The 11,797-nt window shown below is 40.4% G+C and overlaps 1 protein-coding gene across 1 annotated transcript; it reads right to left on the minus strand.

Annotated features, from left to right (window-relative positions):
• Nucleotides 1-8,683: 8,683 nt before the first annotated feature.
• On the minus strand, nucleotides 8,684-11,230 carry LOC123445562 ((DL)-glycerol-3-phosphatase 2-like). The gene is made up of 6 exons (XM_045122559.1): nucleotides 11,015-11,230; nucleotides 10,658-10,882; nucleotides 9,603-9,663; nucleotides 9,348-9,495; nucleotides 9,165-9,241; nucleotides 8,684-9,082 (listed from the first exon to the last, which is right to left on the minus strand). The coding sequence occupies exons 1-6, from the start codon at nucleotides 11,103-11,105 to the stop codon at nucleotides 8,959-8,961; spliced, it is 726 nt and encodes a 241-aa protein (XP_044978494.1). The 5' UTR covers nucleotides 11,106-11,230; the 3' UTR covers nucleotides 8,684-8,958.
• Between the last annotated feature and the right edge of the window lie 567 nt (nucleotides 11,231-11,797).

Genomic DNA, 11,797 nt, shown 5'->3' on the forward strand with positions numbered 1-11,797 from the left:
GGCCGCTGTCTGACATGACGTCGTTGTCGAGCCAACTCCTGGATTTACTGAGCCAGCATTGCTGGAGTAACTCACGAGCGGATACCCTGGATACGGATTACAGCAAGCACTCTCCACGGGCTGGGCGCGTAGAGCATCTAGAGGCGCGTATCTCAAATCGTCCTCAAATGAACCCGATCACAACCGATTAGGAAAAAAAGACAATGATTTAATCGGACCCTTATATCATTTTTATACATTCTATTTGTCCATGAATCCTTATATTAAGAATAATGTATAAAGAATATACGAGGGTTTGCGGACACGTTCGATCAGTCCCGTCACGTAACACGTGGCCCAACCGAACCACTTTTTCTTTTTTTCTTTATTCATTATTTTTTCTTTGTCTTCTTCTTCACCAATCACCTGCAAATGAATAGACATATGAGGAAGAAAATGGGTATTGTGGTCGTATGAACTCACAAATAGGGATTCTTTCTTCTTCTTCTTTATTGTCATCATCATCATCATTATTATTATTCATTGATTTTGATGTTTTTCCTGTTTTTTTTTTGTTTTTCATTATTTTTGTTTCTGTCATCTTTTTCGGTTTCTTTTCAGGAAGCATAGTTGTTCGTCTATGCTTTTCATAAAAGTAAAGCGAAGCATAATTGTGCTTTCACAGTCCGCATGAAGCATAATTTTCCTTAAGAGGATTTTTCTTGAAAGTGAAATACAGTTGTACTTCCGCTTGAAGCGCAAATGTGTTTCTGTGCTTTTCCCAAAAGTGAAGCACAGATGTGCTTCCGTTGTTTTCATGTAAAACACACTTGTGCTTTTATGGTTATTTTCCTTTTCTTTTTTTTGGTTACCAGTTTTCCAGTATTTAGGTTTTTGTATCTTTTTTTGTTTGGTTTAATGGTTTTGGGATCTATTTTAAAAGATCTCCATGCGAGAAATGCGAAGGTAAAACGATTCATTATTTGAACGCATAGTTTGAGAGATAAATTATTTAAAGAAACAACTCTACAAAGTAAAGAAAAAACACAAATCAACCATGCATCTCCTGTATGTGAAGAAATCTAACAAAAACTTACAGGTTGTGACAAGAGCCGCACATAGATTACGCCATTTGTCATCACCAGAGTCCAGAGAAGATGAGAGTGATCAAACTATAAAGTACCATTTAATTAGTGATTTTGCCACGATACGTGTTATTTACACCAAAGAGCGAGGGAAGTCTGTTTTAAATCTTAAGGTTGTACGGCACGAGACGTCATCACTATAGGGGCAGGTATGGTCGACCGCCCCAGGTAGTTTATGTCCAACCATGATTCGTTTTTTTCCTTTGGATAGAAACACCTTCCATTCCATATATTACCTTGGACAAACCAAATCGGTGGCCACAACACGGTTTACATAGTCGGATAAAACAGTTAGCCATACATGTTGGCTAGTCAATTGAGGGCATCGCTATGTCTTGCCTTCGGCGAGTCGAGGCTTCCGACCCGCTGAAGAGCGCGAGCATATGAAGTGACCTTGGTTTGTATGTACTACATTCCTTTCTGTTTTTTTTTACATTTTATTTCTTTTTTGATTCCATTTTTTAATTTTGTTTACACTTTCAAATAGTATAAAAAATATATTACAAAAATATACTCTACATAATATTTAGAAAAATGTTAATCATGTATTTAAAAACTGTTGAATAGTTTTAAAAAAGTATTAAATGAGTATTTGAACAATGTTGAACAAGTATTTAGAAACAATATTAAACAAGTATTTTAAAATATTGCAGAAATATTTAAAACATGTTGATCAATTATAGAAAATATGTTGAGTATTTATATTTTTGTAAACAAGTATTTGAAATAATATTGTAGTATATATAATATTTTTGAATAAGTATTTGAAAAATATTGGACAAGTATTGAAAAATTCTTGAACTAGTATTTAAAAAAATCTTGATCATGCATATATAAATATAGAATATGTGTTTGAAAAATGTTGAACAAGTATTTGAAAAATATAGTACAAGTATTTAAAAAAATGTTGATCGTATATATAAAATGTTGAAAAAGTATTTATTTGAAAAAATATTGATCATGCATATAATTGTTTTTAACAATTATTTAAAAAATATTAAACAAGTATTTAAAAATATTAAACATGTATTTAAAAAATATTTAACAAGTATTTTCTTAAAAAGTTGATCATGAAGAATAGCTGATCATGTATATAAGAGTGAAAAATGAAAAACGAAAAGAAACAAATAAAAACCAAAATAAAAACTCAAAAATAAAAAAATCAGAAGAAAAAAAACAAACAAAAAATTCAGAAGAAAAAAGAAAACAAAAAATGAAGGAACGAAAAGCAAGAATGAATGAAAGAAAAACATAGACGAAGAAAGAAAAGAAACAAATAAGACAATAAAGGAAAAAATCTTGAAGAAAACCACTCGAGTAGCTTGAAGTACGACACATCTCTACTAATTTTCACATAAGCCTTCCCACCAGCGCGCCAACGCAATCTATCCGTCGGTCACATGCGAGTCATAGAATCCACGTGATCTAATGGCCGCGTTGCCGTAGTATAACAAATCGAGTGGACCCGCCACCAGTCGTTCCCTTTTCAAAATTTTAATTTTTTTCTCCCGTGCTGCAACCGCGACACCTGCAGGGCTGCGAACGGCGGTCGATGGAGTTGCATGATCATCACGGTCACCATCGAGTTTTGCTAAAACCGATGTCCAAATTTGCTACAACCGGCGTCCAAATTTGCTATAACTGTCCACTAAAAAAGTTGCATCCACGTTTGGTTTCAATCCGAGTTTGTTGAATTTTTTTGCTACAACCGGTGTTGATTTTTGCTAGAACTGGTATCAATTTTTGCTACAACCGTTCACTAAATAAACTGCATCCACGTTCGTGAGAGCTGCAATCTGAGTTCACCGGGTTTTTTTGCTACAACCCATATTTTATTTTGCTATCACGTATCATCAACTTTGTTATTTTGCTACAACAACGATGATATTTTTGCTACAACCATGTTTTTGCTGCATCTATGACCAAATTTTGCCACATCATTGTTTGTTTTTGCTACCATCGACTATTTTTGCTACATGATTTGATGTGACGGTCAAATAGGATTCGATCTAGCGGCTCGCACATGACCGGCCTAAAGTTTCAATTGATGCGCTGGCGCAAATCAGACCCCTTCACATAATAATCTCAGGCGGAGTGGCTAGCGCTGCGTGCGATCATGCTGTAGACTAGAGTTGGACTCCTCCTTCTCTCGGTATTTTCTAGACTCACGTGAATGGACCGGCCGAAAACAACGCGAGGGCTATAGCTGCCAGCTCATTGGCTGGGCAGCGCCCCTACTGGGCGGACCCAGCTCCATATCCTTTTTTCTTCTGTTACTTTTTTCATTTTCTGTTTATTTATTTTTCTGGTTAGTTTTTCTTTCCTTTTTTCTGTTATATTTGAAGCAAATAACAATTCAGGAATTTGAAGAATAATTTTGAAAAATCATGAACAAATTTGGTAGCGTGAATAATTTTTAAATCTTGAGAAAGAAATTTTAAAAAATATAACAATTTTGAAAACCCTAAAAAAATGCAAGCACGAATAAATTTTTTAATGAAAAAATATTTTTTGAATCTTCAGATTTTTTCTCAAAAGGAGAACAATTTTGAAAAACCGTGAATAAATTTGTAAGTATGAACAAATTTTTAAAGTACGAACATTATTTTAATTTTGAGAAATTTTTGAAACCCAGAACAATTTTGAGAAATCCTGAACAAATTTGAAACCGCAAACAATTTTCTGAAGCCCAAACATTTTTTGAATCTTGAGAACAGAATTTTGCAAAAGCCTGACCAATTTTTTAAAGCACGAATATTTTTTGAATCTTAAGGTTTTTTTTTGAAAAACCCCAAACAAAGTTGAAAGCGCGAACAAAATTTAAAAGCAAGAATATTTTTTGAATTTTAAAAACAAAATTGGAAGCGCGAATAATTTTTTAAAGCACGAACATTTCTATAATATTAAGAGAAAATTTGAACCTTTGGAACAAATTTTGAAACCGAAACTATTTTTTGGAATATACAGAATATTTCTTCAAAATTGAGAACATTTTCTAAAGATAGAAAAACATTTTTGGAAATCCAGAATGTTTTCCGAAAATCCAGAACATTTTTTTTAAAATGCAGGACGTTTTTCTTAAAAGAAAAAACATTTTTCGAATATGAAGAACAATGGTGGAAAATCTCGAACATTTTCTGAAAATACTAAATATTTATTTGATAAAATAAGAAATATTTTCTGAATATGAGTTACAATTTTTTAAAATCTAAAACATTTTTCAAATAAGCAAAAACATTTTTGGAATTTAATGAACTGTTTTTGAAAATCCATTACATATTCTGAAAATCCAGAATATTTTTTGAAAACCCCGAACATTTTTAAAACATAAGCAAAAAAAAGATATACAGAAAAGGATAAAGAAAAAGAAAAAAAATACCCGTTCAGGGAAAAAGATACAGTTGAAAGTCTGGAGTTGCCACCGTCCATTAAAAAAGCTGCGTCCACGTTCGTCAGAGTTTCAATCCGAGTTCGTCGAAATTTTTTGCTACAACCGGTGTCGATTTTTGCTTCAACTGGCATAGGAAAAAGCTTCAAGTGATGAGAGAAAAAGCTTCAACCTGACTCGCCAATGGTGGCGAGCGGCGACGTTGAGAGTTGCATCGGCGACATGACAGCGCGACGTCGACGGCGATTGCTAGGTGCTGCAACGACAAAGGATGCCGGCGGGCTTCAAGACAGTGTCGTTTTTTGCTACGAAGGGCGACGGATTCCTGCCACACCGAGGGGCGAGTATGGAGCTGCAACGGCAACCGACGGCGACGAGGACGAAGAGCTTATCAAGTGGCATGGGATTGCAGGGGCGAAGGAGGTCCAGGTGAGGGGTAGTGGCCGGCGGCAAGGGCGGTCGGGTGGGCGTGCGGAAGAAGAAGACAAAGAAGTCAACGAGAGGAGGGGAGGGGGGGGGGGAGAAGGGAGAGGAGAGGCGGGGGAGATCATACGGTTGGGGATGGCTGCATCGGGTGGCTGGGGCACGATCAGACGAATTGTTCCGCCAACGCGCCGGCGTCTAGCATCACCCTATATAATATGCACGGTATGTTTAGTTTCAAGATAACTAGAGGAACTGCTTTATTTTCTTGTTATTTACTTCCTTTGTAAAGAAATACTAAGATTGTTATTTAGTGATCTAAACGATACGATTTTATATTTTTTACCGCCCGTTCCAAAATACCTGTCGCTATTTCTAGTTCAGGGGAGTAATGATTGATGTGCTTACACTATTCGGGTATTCAGACCGATGTGTACTTCATTCCAACATTATTTTGTAAACTCGCAGCTGCCTGCTTGACACCTTGTGAGATGGTAATATGGTTTTATTCTACCTGTGCTGTGTCGGCGCATCGTTCGAGCAACTTCAACAGACGCACGCTATGGCATGATTTTTTTTTGCGACGCCAAAATGCCTTTTTTTAGCGCACGGCAGGACGCCCGCTCTAGCAGGCGCCGTAAAATGAGGCCCTACAAAATGCAGGCGCGCTATATTTACAGTGTAGCCCAAAATTAATTCAGTGATGATTACTACCTTTTCAAAATTAGTTCTGCTGGTTCCATCTTCTCTTCTCCCTATCAACTGCAAAAATGCTACATCTACGGACCTGCTACAGAAGGCTACGGATCCTTCCTTAAATATCTCCACCAGCCCCGTGATTTTCACCAGGGTGGGGCCCTTCCTCCTCCTTCATCCAATTAAAAAGCTGCCAGATCAGCATCAGCCTGTAACCTTATGTAATTGTCCGTAGATGTAGCATTTCTCCTATCAACCGTCCGATCCACGAAATCTGCGCAGTAGCTTAGCAGAGCCCTCCCTCTCGCTGCCTTGCTGAACTGTCGCCTCTCCCGTGGCATCGGCGTCGGCGTACGGCCTCCAGGTGAAGCAGAACCGGCCAGTTTTGCTTCTCACGAAACCCCTTCCCGGCCAGGCTTGTTCGTCGTCGGCGGCGGCCATGCGTGTTTCTTGAGCCTGACCCGTTAAAGCTTCAGGTCCAACTAAAATACGATTCTCTAGTATATAGTACAGTATATATGGACCAACTAATCATACACGGATACGTGACCAACACCAATACATAATAGGATCCAGACTGCCCGACTTCTTTTCTAGTGCTATATATACAATCAAAGGCTGCACACCACCAATTAATACGATCGAACCGAATCAAAAAGAGAGAAAACATAAGCGTCTTCAATCAATATGGGCCTCGTGTCGTCGATCCTGCAATGGTGCAAACTCCTGCCCAAGTTCATCTCCCTCCTGGTGGCCAACCTTCCTGACCCCGCCAACTGCGCCCGCTGCCGCGCCGTCTACCCTCAAAGGAACTCGGCCGTGGTGCGCCACCATGGCCCCCAAGCGCGCCCGCTGCCATGGGTCGCCCTCCGACTCCGAGATAGCTTCGTCGTCGCCTCCTACAACGGCCACATGCATGACCTCCCCAAGAACGCCATGACTGCCGGCTCCACCGATGACTGGCTTGCCCTCGGCCTCGGCCAGAAGCACACCAACGAGGAGCAAGCAGAGTACTACGTCGTCTACAACTATGTCTTGCACAACCCTTTCTCAAACAGGTCTCTGCCGCTGCCTGAGCTCGACGCCGTCCTTGTACAAGATAGGTCACTCGTCCGAAAGTTCCTCATGCGCTCGACGGTCGATGATTTCATCGCAGTCATCACCACCAACAGGAATCGTCCGCTCATTGTATTCCAGCGTGGGAAGGGTGTGTGGTCGCCGGAGCCATGGGCAGCTCCGTATACCTACCTCATTGACATCGCGTTTCTTGGTGATAAACTGTATGCCATCACCACGGCCGAGGACCTCATCCCCCTTGACCTTGCATTGGATGGAGACGGAAGGCCCATGGTTGCAATGGGAACACGCGTCATCAAGAAATCACCCCGCTATGATTGTTATGAATTACTGGCCACTTTTCATGAGGAAGACAATGGCCAAAATGAAGAAGAGGAAGACGATGAAGAGGAGGAAGAGGAAGAAGATAATGATTTGGCCTGGGAAATGAATTGCTCGGAGGAATTTGCTAGAGACGTCGAACCTGGTAATATCACCATAATTAGCCGGCACCTCATCGAATCGCATGGCAAGCTACTCATGGTAAGGCATCGCCGGCAGTTCCATCCAGTCAATCCAGACGCTTTGTGGGTCACTCTCAAGGTGGATGTTTTTGAAGCGGACTTTAGCACACACAGTTGGGTACCACTGACCGGAGGGCTAGGCGGCGGCCGAGCACTCTTCGTTAGCATGGACTTCTCCAAGTCTGTCTCGGCACCTTGTGGAGAGGTAGAAGAAGATGCAATTTATTTTATGAACACGAGAGAGGTGTTCAACATGAAGTCAGGTACTTCTAGCCCGTCAAAGTTTGATAGGGGGGTAACATGGGTCTTCCCTCCGGAGTACCAGCTTTGATGTGCAAAAAAGGCTGTGTTACAATCTTAAAATCTATCTAAGATTATATGTGGTAAACAGGATGTTATCATCTATGTTATCTCTGGTGAAAAAAAAAACAATATTTTTTTGGTTATATACAATCTTTATTATTACTAGCAAAAGAGCCCGTGCGTTGCAACGCAAGAGAAAATAACACATGCTCTGAACGCAATATATTTTCACATGACATCGCATTTGTTGCCTACGATGGTTTTAGTGCTCACATAATGAAAACGCGTTTGAATATACAGTCACTCAGAATAAGATGAGAAATATGTTGTTTCTCCCCACGAGGTTTTTCAAAGGTGTGCATGTGTTGTTAACGATGTTTTCTTTCCTCTCAATTTGGTTTTAATTTAATGAATGTTTATTGCAATTTGTATCGTCGCCGGAAAGAGAAAAAAAAAGAACCGTGCACTACAAATTAAGTTTGCATCAAAAATAATATTTAAGAAGTATTGAACAACTAAAAATAACATACTATTTAGATTCTACACATTTTTTTAATCAAATTTCATATATAACATGTTCAAATCGGAGTTACGGTTTAAAAGATATGGATAATTTTGTTTTAGATAAAATGTGGATTGATTAACTGAAAAGTTAGGTTTTTTTGTCAAAATACGGAGGGCGGGTTGATTAAAATGCAAAAAAACAATTCGTTTTCGGACTTAAATCCGGACTGCGGATTGATTACCTGAAACATCAGGGGGTTTTCTGCAAAATACAAAAAACAATTCGTTTTTTGACTTAAAAACGGACTGCGGTTTGAATACCGAAAAAGCAAAGGATGTTTTTTGCAAAAATGCCAATGACAGGGCTCGATTCCAAAGAGATGGACTGCTCAGCACCCATGGCATCTCTTATCTGCTTGCCCGTCTCAACATTCTTATAGTGGCTGGTACGTGGATTCCTTTTGACTTGGGGATTGAAGATTTTAGCTTTAAGCATGACTCATGTGTCTGCATTATGTCTTCGTTCTGCATGTAGCGGGTATTGTTTGTCCGATGAGGTTTGGGCCGTACGCATGAAGGAGACGAGATGCTCGGCTGCCATATGGCGAGATACCGAATTACCGATGATGTCTATGTGATACTAAACCTCCTTAGATAAACTTATATTACTGCTAAACCTCGTTAGATAAACTTATATTACTGCTAGAAGTATCATACAGTAAACATAAAACAAAGTTTCAAGAAAAAAAATAGTTTAGATACATGTCAGAATTGACTGGAGGGTCTTTATTGAAGTATGCAGTAGCTTGCTATCCAGACACAGCAAGAATGTTCAATGGTTACCCACTAACCCTAACCAGAATTCCAGCTTTTGCATAAGTAAATCACCCTGCCAATGTTTTGTTACTCACTTGAACCTCCCAGTCCCAGTTAATTTCCACTACTCTTTAAAAGGTGGCAAGCCCCATTCGGTTGGATTGAAATCCAAGAGGGAACCTAGGACTTGATCAGCTTCCTTGTGATATGAAATATCCAGCCTCGGATCCGGGACCATCACCGCATACCTGCAAAGGAAAAACATAGTTTGCACTTCATATTTCAGTAGCCAAAGGCACAGTTGTTTTCGCAGATGCAGTTGTCACTTACATGCCAGCATTCTTAGCTGCTCCTACACCTGATGGCGCATCTTCAAAGACCAAGCAATTACTTGGTTCTACATTACCCTGAAAACAATACAAGGCAATTGCATCAGGTGAAAAGAAAAAAGTTCACATAATGTTCTAAAGGACATAGCAGTTACAATCTTTCTAAAACAATAATTCTAATTACCTCAAACCTTCTCATGGCGGCAAGGAAAATATCAGGAGATGGCTTGCCGGCCTTCACCTCTGGATCATCCCCCATGACAATATGATGCATCAAGGCAAACAGTTCCTGGTGGTTCTGTGTCTTCAATGCAAAATGACGTTTATGGGATCTGAAAGAAACCACATAGGAAATTATTCTAACATAATAAAGAACAAAGAAAAAAAGTGCAGTGCAGTGCACAGAATCAGGGCCAAATGATTAATTTAGAGAGATTACCCTGTCGCTACACAGATAGGTATTTTGTTTGCATGGAGATGATGAATCAGGCGTACTACCCCTGCAAGACAAACGATTCATTACCATCATAAGCGATACCACATACATATATTGAATCAGTATATGCAACTCTTAAGTCATCTCTTTGCCAAAAACAGTTCAAATAAACAAGAAAGACAACCACATGATACATTCAATATAGCAGCCAGTGAGTAGTAAAATAAATGATGTTCAAATGGTGAATTTAATTTTGTAACTAAACAAATGCACCAAAATGAAAGCCTTGCCTTTTCTCTGAAAATTAAATAAATATTTTTTTTCCTTCCAGTATAGAGGATTCCTTCAATATGTTCAATCTGTAATTACATCTGATTATTTTAACTTGGACTTCTGATCAAATGAACTTAAGCAAGATCTCAATGCTACCAACATTTTCATGAAACAAAGAACAACCAGAATTAGGCATCTTATAAATTCCATCCAAATTTTCAACCCTGAAATTGCAACAAAGGCAATGCATTGGTTTGGTAGTGCATAATCATACAACATGGTAGCACTGTCTTGGCAGCATATATTAGTACATTGTGTGGTGAAAACTGAAACCAGAGGCTCACTGGAAATTGGTTGCCAGGGTATTCCCTTAATTCCTTCAATTCATTATTATGCTGTCATGTGACATTAAACTAGTAACGGAGACTGTAACAAGTCAGAAAAGCAACCGAAGCAATTACAGAACAGCTTATTAAGTCAACTTAAAAGATCTTCTACAGCTCAAATTCCTTTCCCATTTTATTTTTTTCCGTTTAACAGATTATCAACCCTGAAATTGCAACAGAGCTGGCATATAGGCTTGGCCTGTTTGGTAACAGATTGTCAACCCAGTGAATGAACCATCAAAGACATAATGGTCCTACAGTAAGCAGTCATATTATACACTCTCAGGGATTTAGCTGCCCACCACACAGCTGACAAGTGACAAAGCTTGGCGCATCACTTACAGTTACAGGTAAACAACATAGAGAGTATCTTCTACCATTGGAAGGGGAGAAACAAACCGGGCAGGACGGCGCAGGAGGGGAAGAGCTCCTGCAGCATGCCCTCGCGCTCCTCGAGGAACTGCTCCGGTGTGAGCAGGCCGGCGAGGCCGCACTCGTCGACGAAGATGCGCGCCGACTCGGCGGCCTTCTTGCCCATCATCTTGGCCTTGAGGGACCAGTCGAACACCTTGCCGTACCTCGCCAGGATCCTCTCCTGCACCTCCGTGTAGAACCCCTCCGTGTCTGCGCCCGCCCACGCCAAGCCATGGAATCAGGCAGGATATTGGAAGCAATAGGGCGCAAGAAGGCATCGAATCCAGCCATCCAAGAACCAGCCCGGATGACAAGAATCGAGGAGAGGTGGGGAGCGGGTACCGAGGAGGAGGCCGTCCATGTCGAAGATGACGTGCGAGACGGTGGCCCTGGGCACGGGCGCCTGCGCCTCGCCGGCGTCCGCCGATGCCATTGGCGCGCGAGAGAGGGAGAGAGATCTGGGGAATCTCGGCGTGCGGATCTCGCGTGGGCGCGGCTGCTGAGCTCGTCCAGCCGACCGTATGATTGCTCCACCGAGGTGAGCTCGTGCAGCTTGTTGGAACATTATGGGCCGAGCCAGATCTGGCCCTGTCCTACCTCGCTGTCTTCCAACAAACAGAAGGATGCACCCCTCCAGCCCATCTAGATCTAGACTAGAGGTTGCGCTGCGTGTTTCTGGTAGGTTGCATTTGCCGGTTTGGCGCAGCTTCCACCATCCGGTTTTGCGAAGCTTCTAAAACTTTTGGCCTGGTTTTCATTTTCCCAGTTCTAATGATTTTTTATTTTAAAATGTTTTTAGTTAGTATTTTTTTAAATCGTGAACACTTTTAATTGAATTTATGCAAAAAATCAGATATAATATTATTTCGGACTTATTTTTAATCTACAGCATTTTTTGAATCCAAAAAATCATTTCAAATATATGAAATTAGTTAAGTCTTTAAACATATTTTAAACTTTTAAAACAGGCAGCCTTTTTCTTTCTTAAACAAGCGAGCAGCCCCGGGAGGAAAAGAGGCAAGCAAAAGAAAGCGACGAACATGCGGGCGGATTGAGCGAATGATTATGTTTTTTTATCTGGCCAGCCTATGCACGTGAGCGTTTTGTGCGCGGACGAGTAGGTCT

Source organism: Hordeum vulgare, chromosome 3H (genome assembly GCF_904849725.1).
Source record: "Hordeum vulgare subsp. vulgare chromosome 3H, MorexV3_pseudomolecules_assembly, whole genome shotgun sequence".
Classification (NCBI taxonomy): Eukaryota; Viridiplantae; Streptophyta; class Magnoliopsida; order Poales; family Poaceae; genus Hordeum; species Hordeum vulgare.